The sequence below is a fragment of the Anopheles maculipalpis genome, chromosome 2RL (assembly GCF_943734695.1).
Source record: "Anopheles maculipalpis chromosome 2RL, idAnoMacuDA_375_x, whole genome shotgun sequence".
In the NCBI taxonomy this organism is placed as follows: domain Eukaryota; kingdom Metazoa; phylum Arthropoda; class Insecta; order Diptera; family Culicidae; genus Anopheles; species Anopheles maculipalpis.
Window position 1 is genome coordinate 87,957,746 of NC_064871.1, and position 18,043 is coordinate 87,975,788.

At 46.8% G+C, this 18,043-nt stretch overlaps 1 protein-coding gene across 1 annotated transcript in view; it reads right to left on the reverse strand.

Moving 5' to 3' along the window:
• Positions 1–1,253: 1,253 nt before the first annotated feature.
• Positions 1,254–18,043, reverse strand: part of LOC126567995 (bone morphogenetic protein 5-like) — a 28,947-nt gene continuing 12,157 nt past the window's right edge. The window contains exons 2-3 of the mRNA XM_050224389.1: positions 3,257–3,395; positions 1,254–2,567 (exon numbers count right to left, since the gene is read on the reverse strand). Of these exons, the coding sequence (XP_050080346.1) occupies positions 1,303–2,567; positions 3,257–3,395 (1,404 nt within the window). The 3' untranslated portion in view covers positions 1,254–1,302. The remainder of the gene's footprint in view (positions 2,568–3,256; positions 3,396–18,043) is intronic.

Sequence of the window (18,043 nt, forward strand, 5' to 3'; positions counted from 1 at the left end):
ACTTATACTTCAAAAATATAAGTCAGTGCAGGAACAGTCAAGAACTTATTGGACCAAGACATCGACGTCAAAAGAACTTCTTCCTCTCCGTTCTCCACCAAGAGACCTTATGTTCGAGTGATCCTTGCTGTCCAAAAGACTTCAAAATTTTGCAAATATAGCACACCCGCCACAACTTTCTTAACAACTTCATACGGATACTTTTTGTTAACGGAATACGGTTACCAGTCCTGAACCGGACAATACTAACTTTGGTAAGTAGTGGTTAGCATCTGCTAGCTATCGCTGGTATTAGGAGAAGGGTTTTTTTCTCTGTTTAGTAACTTTCTCCCTCCCCTACTTTGTGTGGCCCTAGTGGCGCGATTGATGCGTGTTACGCAACACGAATATGATTTTAAAAAGTACATTTATCCCTATTTTTCGTGGGAAGCAAATGAATTTAGTTAAGTAGCCAAATAAAGGAATTGTGATGAAAGTGATAAAAATTAGAGCGAGAGAGCGGACGAATTGAAATAAAAAAAAAGGTTAAAAAATAGAAACAGGTCGTAAGGCTACATTTAATCGACCATAAGACCATAAGACATCCATTCATCCATACATACATACATACATATATTTACAAAACACACCTTGGAAGCGATTTCTGCTACCACGAGAGTGAATTATTTTGTACCGACGATTCGATGCTTGCATGCATACTACGCGCGTACGAATAAATAAATAAATAAAATTAAAATCATCATCTGCAACGGACAACCGCCTGACATCCCTCGACAACCGGCCACTGCTTGGGCTGATGATTCTACTGGCTACTGATGCCTAAATCTGTGAGTTTGCACTTTTCTTTTCTAAACACAATACACACCTACATCTAAATTTATATATATTATCTGTTTCTCTCTCTCTCTCTCTCTCTCTCTCTCTATCTCTCTCTTTCTCCTCGTTTTCCTGTGTTTGTAGATCTGCTCTAGTGTGTCACTGCAGTCACGCAGGGAAACCCATCTTACACCTTTGCAAAGAATACTGGAGCACGTGTAGCAGAGGATATGGAGACAACCTGACCGATTGAATGGGAGAAATATACAAAAACACGTACACGTAATAGTTCCACCTGTTTCCTAGCAGGAAGTATTAGTAGTAGTAGTAGTAGTAGTAGTAGTAGCTGCCACTCTTTTGGAAAATAGCTGCCCGTCCGTCCCTTACCGAATGGACAGATGGCCATTGATCGGATGGGACTAATACTTTCTGTTTACATTGGAGATAAATGCGTTCCTCTGGTTTTTTTTGCCACAAACAATTCCATCACGAGCAGGCACACTCCAGCACCCGCATATTGTGCCACGTGGACACCTTCAGCCGCTGCGGGTTCTTCGGATCCGCGTGCAGCACATCGATATGATCCAGGCTGGACGGTGCGCAGCAAGGTTTCGGCACATCGTACTTAATGTGCTCGTGCAGCAAACTCTGCAACAGTGCGTGATGTGTCGCCGGGTTAAACTTGGTCGGACAGCGGCCCCGACAGAACCCGGCATCGAAGATCTTCGGCTGGATGATAAAGTCAAACCCTTCGATGTCGCGAAAGTCCACCAACAGTGGATGGCGACAGCAGCGCTTGTTGCCCGCAGTGCAGGCAGTCGTTTTCGGTGGCGACAGGTAGTCCCGCATCTGCGGCCGATAGCGCTGCAGTTTGGAGCGTTTCTCACGCTGTACCAACCGTCCGACTACGTTCAGTACCGGCGTTTCATCGTACGTTCGAAAGTAGGGCGAAGAGTCATGCACGATGTGTACGTCGTGTGCGTGGCATCCCTCGCAGTACAGCTCGAGACCAAGGTTCTTGCGCGATCCATCTAGCCAGGTACGCACGGCTTCCTCCAGCGGCAGCTGATACCAGCGGCTCCCGTTCGGTGGGATTTCCTGCACCGCTACCGTTTTAGATGTAAGGAAGTGGCGCTCGTACGGCTCCACTAGCTGGTACACGTGTATCGTCACCGTACGGCCCGGCATATGGAGATGAGGATGCTGTTGTGGGACCTGCTGCTGCTGGTGTTGGGTGTGATGCTGATGCTGCTTGAACCGTACCCGTCCCTTCCGCCGATGGCCGTGCGTCTGCAGCTGATGTTGGTGAAGCTGTGCGGGTGACTGTTGAACTTGATGCGCCTGCTGCTGTTGCTGCTGTGACTGCGGCGAGTGATGTTGTTGTTTACTGTGCGCGTTTGTGCTGCGTGCGCTGTTTTGTCTTCTGGTTAGCATGATGTTCAACGACGACTCTTCGATGTTCTCCGGCGAGATAGGCGGCAGCTCGGACAGAGACTGACGATGCCCCCGTCCACTGTGGTGCAGGGTCTGCTCTAGAGCGTTGGTAGGATTATCGCCGACCACCGACGACTCCTCATCCTCACCGTCCTCCCCGGGGGTGCTTGGGTCGTGGTAAAGCGAGGGCGACTGGAAGCCCGTCATCTCGCCCGTGCTTGCATTTCGTGTCGGTATATCGAACCGGATGTACACGAGATCGAAATCGTTGCTCAGTGAACGCTTGCGGCGCAATTTTCGATGATTGAGCGCATGATCTGGGAAAGGGTAATAGAGTGAAGAGAAGAACACGCTTGCATCAGTAAGGGAACTCGATATATAGGTCGCGTGGATAGAGACTATGTTTTCTTCTTGCTAATGAAGACTTTGATAAGCAACTCCTCCATCTACAGGCCCTTTACCATTTCGGGATTATTCAAATTACTTGATCGAGTTTTAATCGCTCCCCATAATTTACCGATGGCCTTAGAATTAAATCTTCCAGCATCTTTCGAAGTTAAGCAAGTTTCTTAAAAACTTTGCCCTATACTACCAATCAGAATTAAGAGTTAATGCTTGCACAAGAATTGGGTTAGCCAAAATCAAAGCACTACGCGACCCTATGCTAATTCGCTTTCGCGCCAACCAACCGTAACGCCACGAATGGCGGAATCGAAAAGAAAATCCTACAATTTATGTACCATTAATGTTTCACTTTGCGTCACTGCGCTCTGCGCGGTCAATGGGTCGCTTGGGAGCGATAGCGTTTTATCAGGAAGCGCCGAGAGGTTCTCGGCGAGCACCTTCCGACCTTGACCTTGAAGAGCGATTCCGGGGCATCAAACGCAAATAAATGGGTGGGTGGCCGATCTGTGTCGACCTCTATATTTTTGAATTTTCTTCTATTGCTCCTTTAGCGTTCATAAAGCTGTCAGCCATGTTAAAAAAAGGACCACTTTTCACTCACCTGTGCCTGGAAAGCTGTAAAGGTGGCGCTGCTCGTGCCATCCGTCCACGGTGTTCCCGGTCAGGGATTGGTGGCGACGATTGACACGGTCCAAATATTCAGCATACTTGGTTTCGTACTCCTGCTGGCTGATGTTCATCTGGAAATGGGGAATCGAGAAGAATCGGTAGAAGTGAGCGATACCGATACGATACAGAGAAGGTGGAGAAAGAATCGAATGCCAAAGTTCCGGATAGCGTGAACGGGTTATGATGGGAAAACCGTCAAGCGGCAAATATTTTCGCTCGAACCCTCCTCCCCTACAAGGTTTACGTTCCGATGTTTGATCTTTTTGGGACGGTGGAAGGATTTAAGGGGTCCAGGGTGAGCATTATCATGCATAATGAAACAACGACCGGGTGGAGGCTGCCCCAAAACTAAAATCGTCACAAATTTTCATGGACCGGTTTTTTGTTTTCTTCAGCTTTGGGGCAGCACTAAGAACATCGAACACGCAACGAGGTTCTCTCTTACTCGCTCTCTCTTTTAACGCAACTTTTTTCCTCCATGTGAAGATACGAAAACGAGCGAAAGATTCACGAAAGATGGCGACAAACAGGTGCCAAATTTATGTGCCAATTAATGTCGATCGAGTTCGGTCTGTCTTTCCACCACTTTTACCTGTCTAGAGCTTCTTCCATGCCCTCACCCCTCCCCACATGGTTTGCAGATATGGTCGTTTTTGGGACTGAAAAGTCCCATTCGCACCCAGTGGGAATGGGCAGATGGAGCAGAATGATTTTTAACTTCAGCTGGAAGCTAAACTTTTGCAAATGTCTTATGGATTATGGCGTATGTCATAATCGTGATGCTTAATAGTGCTTTAAATCATTTTCATACCTTATTGCCCCTTTGTGAACATTAATAAGGGGAGTGTTTGGTTTCAGTTTCGAGTTTGGTTTGAAATTTATGAATGATTAAAATTGTTTGTGATGATTTTTATGCTTAATATCTTGTTTTAAATACACAGTTTTCCAACAGTTTCTCCTATTTTCCTAAACAACTTCTCCTTTCAACCTTTTAGAAGCACGTGATCTTGATAATTTGCCAAATATTTATTAAGCGCCTAAATGTATGCAATAGATTAGGGAGCTCATGCGTAACAGAATATTAATGTTCTTATAGGTCTTTTGACTTTAAATTTACAGATATATTAATGAGGCGGATTTAGCTCCTCGGATACCTTTAGAGGGGCCTCGATCGGCCGCTCACTCTGCCTACCGTTAAATCCGCCACTGGTTTTTCTTCAAGGCTAAGTAAGAACCTTTCACTTTTGAAAAGCACGTAGCCTTAGGAGTCTAATGTAAGAACCGGTTGGTAAGTACTTGCTAAAATCATTAGAATTAGTATATTCCGTTGATATTGTTGCCGTAGTGTTCCAGGCGCTCCTGAATCTATGCAATGTGTTACTAAATACGCCAGTAAGTAATGCCCGTGTTTTAGAGGATTTTTTTCTGAAATTTTTAGGATCTCTTTCATGATACAAAGGTTCGTTCTAAATCTAATCTAAACTGACTTATGATTAGTCATCAAATTTCTAGAAAATACCAAAAATATTACGCAAAAAAGGATCTATTTTTTGGCTTGTGTACGAATCGAGCAATTTTGCCATCGAACAGAGTAGGAGATATTCTGCTGGGAGCTGGTGCAAGGACAGGTTCTGATGGTCAATGGATTGGCTCTATCTTTGATCGATCTTCGTCAGCTCAACTCCAGCTTATAACATTACCTTAGTGTCCAAGATTGTTCAAGAACAGTTTCCTTACATAATTGACGATGGGCATCAGAAGGCATCATCGGACATTCCGATCATAAATCTGTAAGCAATCTAGACACTAAATCAGCCATATCCGAAGAGCCGATAATCCAAGGCACAATCTATGAATATTGTTAATTTGTAAATTTGAAACTATCCAAATGCTACCTTCAACAGTCGTGTGCGTGTGTGGCACCCAAAACATCTCTCTCTCTCGCTCCCCCAATCACCTAGATGCTTACGTCCAAAGCGATTGTTTACTACAAGCATGACCATGTGCAAATATGAAGGTGGGTTGGCTCTGTTTTACTCCATTCATTTCACACGCCATATACATTCCACTAACAAATGCCCCTTCCAGTGGTCGGGCGAAGCATGGTGGTAAGGATTCCGCGGGCAACCCTCCCCATCATCGTCATGACGCTAATCTTGCACTGTTGACGATTCGGTGTGAAAGAACGCAACAATTTCAGGAATTTGCAATGTCAATTAGCGAGTGCGCGTGCAGACAGTGAAAACGGTAGCGGGTTTTACGCCGCGTATAGGTCACGGTACCGTGTTCGAACCATCTGTTTTGGTTTGAAAATGAACGGTGCAGGAAGAGATCATCTGCTCCTTCCTATTCGCAGCAGTTAATCGTGGCAGATGATCGGCAGATAACGATCACGTACCGGCGATTATCGGAGCACGGGTGGTCCACTACTATTACCGTGGGTGCTTCTTCGTCTGCCACACACACACACACACACACACACACACACGCTTTTATCCAGCTGACCTCGGATAGTCTGGGGCTCTCGTCAGGGGCAAGTAAACAAGGTGCAACGCACCTCTCGATTTGTTGCGCAAAGAATCAAGATCTCCCCACCCGCATCGGACGACCACGTACTCGAAGGGCCAAAAATTGATGGACTTGTACGGCACAATGTAGACTCTCCACTGGCATCATGGCGGCTCAAGCGTAAGGCGTTCGCCACCAAGTGCTGCCAGTGTGCAAATATTTTGACAGCCCACTACTTGACACGGCGGAGAACCCGAAGCACTTGGTGGGGTCGATTGCTTGCACCATAACTGACACCAGGTGCGCGTAATGTGTGACCTATTGTGTCTATTGAACGCAACACTTTACACCGAACGCGGAAGATTTCGCTGTCCTTTCCCGGTAATGATGTGTGTTTTGTGTGCACTGTGCGCGCTGAAAAGCTACTCCCGTGTAAGGAACCGGATCCTGCGGATGTAAAGACCAGTCCAGACTTTTCTATAGCACAACACGAGAGACTGACGATAAAAAGCCATCTGAAAGCCGCTTTTCTTTGACCTGAAAAGCCCCATTGAGCGAAGCAAGAGTCGACTGTTTATCCTGGCAGGGAACGATGTTCGAGGGCGTTCACTGACCGTCTGGCACGGCACGGGGGACAAGGATTCGTCTGGAAGTGAAGCGCGACGTGATGGATGGAACCTTCAGCTTGCAGCCTGATTTAAATTGTATCGTACCATCGGCATACCTGGCAAGGTTATGTGTCAACCCGGCAGAAGTAGTCAAAGAGCGGCTCCCAATACACACAAACATAATGATGCTAATAGGGTATGGTTGCGAGCGCGCGCGCCCTTAACAGTAAACATTCCTTGGGACATTAAAGGCCCCCGGATTGGGGAACTGAATAGAGGCGTATGTTAGGTAATATGTATACGCTTTTTGTGTTGTGCGTGTGTGTGAATGAAGTGTCAACTCTTCAGCACCATCCGTACTACATAAGAAAAGATGCGGATGATTCGGGTGTGAATGGGTCTCCAAAGCGGACATCCAGCAGTCTTCGATCTTATCGAAGTTTATTTAAGCCATCTGCTGCGGGGTTTTCACGAAGATCCGAAGATGCATCCGATTTTTGTCTTATCTTTCTGGAGGGGGTTTTTTTATTGACTTGAGTGTTTACACGTGGCAGAAACTGGGCTGGAATTGGGAGAGTTTTAGAAACACAGGAGGTCGTTGACACGTTGACGAACTTCCAAATCCGATTAGAGGTTACCAGGCTGGTATAATAGTCATAAACTACCCGACTCATTACCATCGGAAATCTATCGCTTGCATTAGAATTAACGGTTATTTGTGGTCTTCGGGAAGATCCGGTATCTGAGCTAGCAAAAAAAAAAAGAAAAAAAAGTGACCCCAGTAACTCATCTTCCCATCAGTTCCACAAATGTATAACCTCGGAGGATTTCGGGTTCCGTCGAAGTCAAATCTGATCCGGACCCTTACAACTCCGGCCATGGCGGGAGTAATCCAAGGGATTGTTTGTCTAGCACGTCGTTTTTGTCGACCATGCACCACAGTTGTACGGTGCATCCTTCCGGTTGCAGGGATTGGTTTGCGTGCCCGTGCGATGTTGGTAATCCGACAATTTTACGGTCATGATCGAGCGGATGAGGTATTGCTTCCAACAGGCCGAAGGATGGGCACCCTTTTTTTTTCGGGGTTCGGGTCGAGGTCACCGGGCGTGTGTGTGTGTGTGTGCCATATGCCTTTCGGATCGATCCGCGTAATGGGTCGTTTATTGACGGAGCGGGGAGTTGTTGTTGGTACTGATTATAAACCCATTTAAAGCCCTTCGCCCTTGGGGGCGAGCACTCGATCCGATTTTAATGCTCTTGCGCCGCACATCCGTAAAAAGAGGGTCCTCACAGTGGAAAACGGTGTTTACTTAGGCTGGCTTGGTTCAAAATGGGTAGGATTGCGGTGTCCGCAAAACTCAACCCCCCGAGATGATTTAGTTGACGTTTGTGTGTGTGTGTGTGTGGGGGATTTTTTCTAGATTTTGGAAGATTGATTTTTTATGGCCAACTCAACTTAGGAACCCTCGGGTTCGGGGCGATGCAGTTTAGCTCGATTACAGTTTATGTTCTTTATGAAAGACCGAGAGTTAGTGTGGCACTTATGAGATGATATATGTATGGGGTGTGCGTGCGTGTGTGTACTTAAACTTGACTTTCCAACCGTAGGGCGAACCATAGCCACACTTTTGACGCTCTTCAGCCCTTCGGGGTGGTAGGATAAACAACAAACCCCGTCACCGCTGTCACGGCCCATGTGCACGCAGGGAGTTGATGCAATGCAAGGCGGCGCAATAGACGCCACGAGCGTGTCCATTTCTAGGCGACCATCTCGAGCATGCTCGTGACAATTATGATCGGTGTGTGTGTGTACGTGTGTGTGCACACTAAACAAAACATCAATGCCTTCGAGAAGGGTTCATATTTCAAGCTGCTGCTGCCGTCGTCATCTGCTCATCATCTAGGAAAGCGAGATTTGGTATGAAACGTTGGTCCTCAGCTCTGGGAAGATTACTTGAGTCGTCGCCGGTTGAGTTAATTTTTCAATCAGAAAAAGCTTAAAAAACGTTTCGTTTAAGCCGTTGCCTCGGCACTCTAGCCGAATGGATGCTAATTTTATACGAATGAATGATCAATTTGGATGTAAAGATGTCGCGGTGTACAGTGTCGAGAGAAAAGACCGTTGTTTCTATGTGCAACAAAGACAAGTCGTAGTCTAAACACCAAACTTTATCTGGATTAGCATCATTTAGTAGCCTAATTCACTGTGCCGTGTCATAGGTTCAGCTAGATGAGGATAGAGTTGACTGTTGAAGAGTTCGCCGGCTCCCGAAAAGCAGCTGTTATCGGGCCTGTATGTAAGGATTAAGGTGAGGATTAATGCAGCTTAAGGTCGATCCTATACCCAAATGCCTATATACCATTGGAAGCGCTAACCTCACTCTGGATGTCATCATCATTCCACGGTATGACACCATCCGGTATTTGTTGTGCGAGCCCACGAAGCTCCTGGACCACACGTACGTAACTATCCATTTTCCCATCCCCAAACTTCATCCGGACCACCGGACTGCTAATCGGCTTACTTTGTCCACACGCATCGGTACGCATAGCGCAATTTGCAAAACGGGTTGAGCTGTCCGTATGCTGGAGGTCCGTAGCCTTGTTTGAAGTATGCACAAGACCACCACCAAGACCGAGCTACCCAGAGAAAAGAAAGCTCATCTTCATCTGTCACCTGTGTGCCGCAAGCAACAGCAATGTTTGCACAGTGCGAATAACCGAGGTTCGATTAGGTGGACACCGCTTAGCCACAGAGTATGTGCAGGTATATGTGCATAAATTACGCCGGAACGCGCATCGCCGATAGCTGTTCCGACTCTCCCAGGCAAAAGCTACGCACACGGGGACAGATGCGGGAAGAATCGCTGCCGACACAACACACAGTCAACAGCGATAAATAGTAATTAGCGGTGCGGTGGCAATGAGCGTGCAGCACAGCATATGGAAGGATCGGAAAGAAATTATTAGCCAGCTCATGGTGGCCTGTAAGCAATCCTCAAACGCGAGACGCGATCAGTAGGGACGGGATGGAGCGATGCCTCAACAAGTTATCCAACAGTCATCATCCCAAGGCACCGATCGATCATTCAACTTCGCGTACATGCCATCGGGTGTGGTACTTATTTTGTGAAGTTAATGATGTACTGCGAGGTCCTTTTTTGAACGTTCGGCACAATACACAAGCGAATGCGACGATTTTTAAGTAGCTTGATTGAGACCTATAGCGAAAGCGAGATGCTTCGTTACCTTGTTCTTTGATTGGGTGGATGGAAAAGTTGTTGTCGAAAAACATTTTTGCAGAAGTGCTTCGTGACGTATGAATGGAAATCAGCTTGCAATAACGAACGTCTCATTCGGTGCATGATGATTCCATTGGACGGAGGGAACATAAAAAAAAACCCTCCCGTAAATCATTATCGTGTGAACATGGGCACACTTTTACAGCCGTTTGTTTTTGTTCACTTGACGAGAACTCTCTTCTTTTCGAGCCCGCTGCTCGCAGCTACGGTAGCACTAAAGATTATAATCAAGCACAGCTCGCCTGATCGGACAGTCTTTCCCGCACGCATGCATCGAACCATTGAAGTGAGCCTCTCCGACAATCTCCGACCCGAATCGACTGTTTATCACACAATCCACGTAATTGTGGTGCCGATTTTCGGACGACGGAGCCACCTCGAATGGGTTTCAAGAATAGTGAAATAAAACCGAGAAGAACTCGCGCCCTGCACCACTGCGAACTGTGCCTCAGGTCACTCGTGCACGGTAGCGATAAGGATCGACTGCTAATTAGGTTGAGCAGATCGGAATTGATGACTCCATCAGAGGGGTTGTCAGGCCGTCCCCTCGGCTCCACTCCACGAGCAGCTTCGCTTTGGATCTCTAAACAATTCGATACCCTCGGGGGCGCAATGGCGCGTTTTTCTTGTTTTGCTGCCGTTTTGTTTAAATCCATTCCAAAAAACGTGACGAGAAACTCCCTTACGTCAAGTGGGGCAGGCCACTGCCGGCTTTCGCATTGCCGAAAAATATCGCTGATTCATTCAACTGCATCCGCATCAACTCCACGTGACGCTCCAAAAAGCTTCTTCCTTTTCCTTTTTTTTTTTTTGGGGGCACCAGCAACTCTCCAGATCGCCTAAGATCCGCAAACTACCTGGACGATGTGCGATGGCGGGCTGGTTTGATCTCGCGGATCGGTGTTTCTTTTTGCACTCTTCAATCTCGGCGATCTTCAACGTTTTCTTTTTTTTTTCGTTGCTGTTGCTTCTTCTGTGTTGGGGATTTTGCTGTCACATGGGGATTTCCCTTTCGAAATGTTTGGAAACGGTACTAGCTTTAACCTTCTTTTTTCGGTGCAAAAAAAAAAGCAAGCAAAAACAGGTCGAGAAAACCGATGCCTAGCGGCGATTAGTTTGCGATTAGTACGCTCAATTTGTCGCGTTTGAAGGTAAGTAATGGTACCGTCACCGCCATACGGTGAGTCGTGGCTGTGGGTTGAAGCAACGACTCACAAGGGAATTCCCAACCGTTGCTTGTTGCTATCGGGCGAAATCTCGCCAGGAGGTCTTGCCGGGTTCGCAGGGGGATGCGGTTTGCCGAAAAGCAAATGTTGGGGTCTTTTTTATTGGTGAGATCCGATCGCGCTATGGGTAGCGAATAGCTTCATCATATCGCAGATGGAGTAAGGTTGAATGATTTATAACAATTGCTTATTAATTAGAGCACGCCTTAGAAGTTTGGAGGAGATTGTTGTTGATAACTAGGAAGCGTAACACCACCAGCCGGGCAAAGCCAGCGGGGACTTTTCCAACCTGAGGTCCGCGTTGATGGATCGTGCTGTCTGCTTGACGTGGGTATTTTTTTTTGGCCTCCCCAACAACATTATGATAACAAAAGACATCCTAGACAAATGCTGCTTTGTTTTGTTTTAGATAAAAAAAGCTATTTTAAGATTGTGTGTTGATTTTGCTTTGTTTTGGGTCAGTCTATTATTGCTGCAAGCTGATTGTCCCAAGGAAAGTGAACTGGCGAACATGCGAACACCTTTTGCTTCCATTTTTGCGCTCTTATATGTGCCTGTAGTTTTATGACATTTACCGTCCATAATTATCAGTTGGGAAAGGTAAAGAAAATACTTTGCAGAAGGTTGTTGTCGTGTCCTCCAAATAAAACCTCTGAGTCCTCCAAACAGGCTGCTAGGAAAAACAAAGCGAAGCCAGAAGAACCTACCAGAACATCCAGCATCCGGTTGTTGTTCGCCGGGCTTTTGTTTATCGGAAGAAGATTTTCTTGTGTTTCTGCCAATGCTACATTACACCAGCAAAAGAGCCATAGAGTACGACCCTAACGATCATAGAAAAAAGATCGTCAAAAATGCAGAAGAACAACAGTGCGCACACCCGCTGGAAAAAAGGATCAAGGGCATGACAAATTGTTTCCAGAGTGCGTGAGTTGCTGTAGCATCACTCTGTGCGGGCACTGTTTTGGCGCGAGATCCTTCCAATGTCCAGCCAGGGAGAGATCTACAGGCATGTTTTACAGGGTGCAAGATAAAGATCACCGTTCTGCGGAGCGTAACCCATCAAAGGATCACGCAGGGAAGTTATGAGCATGTCGGCAGAGCAAAAACACAGAGCGAAGCCTGGACATGCACATCACAGCGTATGTCGGCGGCGTCGGTAATCCGTCGGTAAGTACGCTTAATCTGCCTCGTCCTCCCATGGTTACGCACCACGCCAGAAGGCCCCGAACAGCTGGAGTTCTGGCGGGCATCTTAGGGCCGCCCGATGTTGATGCAGTTGCAGTTGGTGCATATTTTTCGGTGCGACATGAATTATGGAAAACTGAAGGGGCAGGATGTTTACGTTCGCTTCGAAGTAATTACACGAATGTTTTTACGCTTTTGCCCACTTCTCTTTCTATCCACAGACCTTCTCTATCTATAGCTCGGGATCGTTCTGTTCTGTTGTGGGAGAAAGTCTTGCAAACATGTTCTCTACGAATGGTTTTGGGTCGAACTGCCCGCCTGCAAGGCGCATTGTTTCGATACGAGTTGAAGTCAAAACCAGACCAGACATCGAGAAAAGCCACCGACTTCGTCGTCCGATTGCTGTTTGTTGCAACAGAAACCAGATGCACATGCAACTCTCGAGGTACACTCGGGGCGTTAGTGGCGATGTTCGATGATCTTATCAGAATCCGCCTCAAGACCACCAGAAGGTTTTGTTGGAGGGTGTGCTCTGATTGCTTTTTAGCCTCTCTTTCACTATAAAAAATTAGGAAAAAGCTAGGAAACCACCCGGACGCCATTCGCAAAAAAAAAGATTCCGGATTCACAGGTACTTCCTCCCCAGTGAGGAGTTCCCCCCATCAAAAAAAAGTAACAAGTCATTGTGCGGAAAACCTAAAATCGAAAGCGTAAGCAGTTTGCGGCTATCTGTGAGTTTGCGAGGGTATTTTTCTGACCCAACTGGACAATGTTTGATGCGCTTCGATAAGTAATTATCTGATGGTGTTTCGAAGCCACGGAGGCCGACAGTCAAGTGACATCAAGTGTCATTTTCGAGACCTAGCAGCAAGTAAGCAGCGATGAGTCAAGTGTTCCGTCAATTAGCTTTTTTTTTTTTGTGCTGTGTTATTGTTGTGGCTCTGGGCAATTTGAAGGAAGTCGGTGCTGAAGAAGAAGCACAAACCCGCTGTTTGCATGAAGTCATGGTCGATTTTTAGAGTATAGTTGTTTTGCTACTGTTCTGACATACGGACAAAGCAAAAAAAAGAAAAAAACTGCTTACCGTTGCGTAACGTAACATAAATCTAAATGTATCGAACGTGAATCAACCTCGCGGAGCTCATAAATTCGTAGCTTCCCGCTCGATGACAGCTACCCGTCAACGGTTTTGCTCCTGTCATCGTGAGTCGCCCACTTAGTGGTAGCATTGGCATATTTTTTGTGGTTGTGTTACTACGCATAGTATAGAATCCTGGCCTCTTATTGGGAGGATGATTCAACGGATTGAAATGTAAACATGGTCGGGGCAGTGCGTATACATGGGCTCATAAAATGTCGGAAACGTGCGGCGCAATGTGGCTGCCATTGACCATCGTTTCGGGATGAAGGGATCTGCTACCAGTGTTGGACTAGCCGCTACTTGGCGGAAGAATTAGCTTGAACAGGCTAATTGCCACTGGAGGGGGCACGACAACGAGGAAGCTGCTTGATGATGTACCGAAAATGACTGGTCGGTGGTCTGTCAATCGGTTCACTCCATAAATCGTGCGCCAATTTCACTTCACAGCTGGCTTGTTGTGGTGGTGGTGGAGCTAGAATATCCAAAATACTCTCCCCGAGAATCGGATCCACCACCACCGAACCACTGTTGGTGAAAACATTAAGAATGGAAAACATAAACAAACAAATCTTGCCCCCAAAGATTCCTCCCTTGCACGGGCGACTTCTCTCCGTTCTCGGCAGGAATGTTGGAGTGCTAAAATTAAATCTCCATTGATATTTGCAACACCAGGGGGTGTATTGGGACGGGACAGCAAGGGACCTATTAATAGTGACGATTCGATTATCTCGGGGAACGCGGGAAACGGCCCGGGCACGCATCGGGAAAGGATGGTGTTTGGAGCAATTTTTGGAACGCGCCAAAAATAGTGCTCACATTGACCCGAAGGCGACCGTAGCTCGCATGTACCCGGTGCTCAGAAATAGCAACAATGTTTTATTTATGAAGCTGTTGTTGTTGTTGTTGTTTCCTTTTTTCTTACGCCATTTCCGCCAGTATCTGGATTCGATGCCGAGTTCGAAACGATCAGCTAATCGGCATCACTGTATGGCGCACTGTTGCCTGACTTTGATGTACTTCCGACACGTGCTCAGGTCGGTGACGCACCGGAAGCATTTTCAAACGGTGTGTGGGAGCCCACCCGCTTCCTGACGACCAGCTGGCAATGATGGTCAGATGGAGAAAGGGTTGTGAAATTCGGTGCATTCCTGACATACTTCTGTCAATGTTTTCTTTCAAATTAATCACACTAGCAGCAAGGAAAACACCGAGATAAGAACCGTTTTAGCGGACCGAGCTAAACTGAGGCAGTTGAGTGAATGTTATTCATAATATTTACCGCCCGGGTAATAATGTGCCCGAAGCAGATGCTTCAAGGGTGACCACATCCACAAATTATTACTCTATCTTTTACTGCACGACACATCCTTACGAGCCGGCGTTCCGGCTCGGTTTGTTTGTTCAATTGCCGAACAGCGTCAAGAATGTGGATCACTGATATTTGTACCACCGGACGGTAACTATAATTCCTTCGATGACGCGTATTGTGCCTTTGCCGAAAAAACAACACCCGTTACGCCTATTAGCATCTTTTAATGGTGTACGTCACCGGACCGAGGTCGCTTTCAATGGAGCAGAATTCGGAACACTTTCATCAATCACCATATTGCCGTCTTAATGTCTGCGCAATTGAGTATTGCCGAGTTTCAAGGATGGGATCTTGAAACCTGTTCGATCCGAAGTACTCGATCATGATATGTGCTGTACACGGTGTGATGGCGTGCCGTGCTGATTAATGGGAGAACGGATTGAAATATCGTAAAGCCCAAAGGCGAATGGAGCTGGGGCGGAAAAACCCAGCCTCCCAAAAATAATGATGACCGATCGATACGTTGCTGATCACGATCGTGCACGTTTCCGTCATCCGTTCGGAACGGTTTTGTCGCACGCGACAACCCGTTGGTGGTGTACTTGATCAAATTCTCATACTTGCGTAGTTGCGCGTGGCTCACAAGCATGCTTGAGGGATTCTTGGTAGAGAAGACTCGCCTGCCCCTTCTGTTTGCACATACACACACACACACACGCGAAGAAGCGCACTTGAGGGAATGTTTTTGTTTGCTACTGCTGTAGACCGCTGCTAAGTTACCGTTGAGAGCTTGAGGATTGCCAAAAATTTGTGAGCAAGTTTGATCAAGACCCCGAACCGGATGTGGGGGGGTAAAAAATAGTTTACCGGGTGTTGTCTCGAGTATGTGCTACATCACAACTTTAGGCGTCAAGTGCGTGCAGCTGACTCGAAGTTGATCAATGGAGCGTGAAATTATTGACACACATTTTTAACACCCGCGCGGCATGTGTAGTAATGCCGTTGCTAGAGATGGCGCTGCAAAATTGCTAGAGCACAAAAATTCCGTTGGCAGGCTGTTTGCTCTACCTGGCCGCATTCTTCCATCCGGATGTACCGGACCTAGACATTTGTTTGTAATTCTTATCTTGAAAGAAAAACATCGAACAGTCGTAGTCGTTGGCAGCATCATCAGAAAAAGCTCAACCGAAACAGAATGCTACCTGCCGAGCAGCCTGCCCGGTTACCTGCCGAGACAGTGATGTGTCGGGACAGCCGTGTGTCCATTAGCGTGGCGTCAGCGGTGAAGAAGCGATAGCGCCGTCCAGATTCTGCCACCTACAAACATTCTACTGGGATGCTGATGCAACTTTAAAACATTTCAGCGGCAGGATTGAGATGCGATAGAGACATAGAGACGTGCCAGGATATTTGTTCAGGATCGTCGAAGGAAAGCGTGATCGTAATATTGAGGGATCGACGCCGATCCTGTAGTTTGTTGATTTAGGTTATCCTGATGGAAGGAGAGGAGAGTGGCCTTTTTTGTGGCGAAAGAGAGAGAGAAAAAAAAAACAAGCATTCATTTTATTGTGGGCTTATCGGACTTTATTGTCGAAAGAAAGGACATATTTTGGTTTAGGAAATATTTGTTGTTATTAAAGAAATTCTTAACCCGCAACATGTTTTCCCAGGTCCTTCTAAATTCAAGAGTTGTGGTAGAAAAATGTGTTTATGCATGCTTCAGAGGTGCGGACTTCGGTCAACAGTGTAAGATCTTCTCTTCCCCGGGCACAAGGACGCGGCACTGATGGGGATATCTATATAATTACCAAGGCTGTTTCACAGAAGCTACGCAACGCCACGAAAGTCACCACCAAATCGCCGCAAAATACCGCGAAAAATTATCACTCACCTCGCACATTTTTGTCGGCCCCGGTTGCGACACACACACACACAACCAAAACGGGCGAGCTAATCGCTAATTCAATTTGATTTGCTTGTTTTTTTGTCGCGTTTAGAGCAGCTGTAGTAAGTTGATATTTTGCTAGTCCACCGCTATTAACAACGGGAGGAGTCATAAAGTGAGTGTGCTGTTATCGGACACTGAGCGTCAATCTCAACCTTATTATCTTCGATTGCGGTGTGATAAAGGCACAACAAAGCACAGCCCAAAGAAAGTGACAGTTGTCACAAGATACAGCCCGGGAAAGCATTCACCTAGATGCGTGTCAACGGCTTAGGCCGTCCAGCAGGTGCATGACAAAATCCGGTGAGGCGTTACATTTGCTCTCTCACGGTTACCATGCGTGAGCTATGGCCCATTTCCTGCTGCCTGCTGCGTGTTTCGGGGCTGCGTGGTGTTGTGAAATTTGTGACAGCAACAGCGCAACTGACGTCCACAGGAGATCTTCTACTGGACACATCTCTTCCCCGGGATTGTAAGGAAGGCCAGTGCAACCGAGGCCAGTGTGCTGGCGGTGGCGTGTGAACACATTAGTCAGATAACCTTATTACGCTTCCCAATGACACGTGCAGCGCTAGTATTGGATACGATCGGTTGATAAAATGTCGGTCGTTGGCCCATAAAAACCTGCTGGCGTGATGGGAAAGCAAAAACTTGGTACTTCCCTAACTCTGTCGGGAACACTCATGAACGTTGTGCTCATGTGGAGTTCGAGCCAGACGTCTTCGGGAATAGAATGGTGACCTCCCAAAAAACACACACTCACACCAAATGGCTTACACTCAAACACACCCATAAGTAACAGCGGGACAACGACTCACTCGAGATAAACGGAATGGCCCTGGTTAGACCTTGTGCAGCTACCATACCGCACCATATCGACCAGTATCAGCCGTAATGCGTTAATACGGGGGCCCCTGCTTTTGGCGGTTTATGTGGCGGCCTTTTCTGTTTGGTGATGCTTAAGCGTTGTTTGCGCGCTGCAGCACAAAATACCACGTGGTCGTGGCAGTTGCATGTGCAGTGCATTGCAGCTAATCTAGCTGGTTTAGAGTAGTTGCGTTCCCAATTTGGAATGGTATAACATTCATCAAAATGTCTCTCTTTAATTTGTCTTGGGGAAGTAAGTTACCCATCACCTTTTGTCTTATACTCGTCACAAGTTCATCATTCCCCAAAAAAAAAAAAATAAAATAAAATAAAACCTCCACAACCTATCGCCATTGAAAACCTTCACTAGTGAAGCAGAAAAACAAAAACTCGCCAACTCTTTCCGACTCGCAGCAGCAAAAGGTGAACATCTTCCCAAACAAAACAATAATCCACCCACCCATAATCTGGCGGCTCGATTTGCAGAGCCAGAGTAGAGAACAACAAAAAACTGCCTTAGTAATCGGTAAGGTATTTCGCCGCTAGAATCCTGGCTTTTTTTTTCAGCTAGAGACAGGAATTGTCGGGGGAGCGCCCTCCGCACCGGTTGCTAGCGGTATCGAGCACC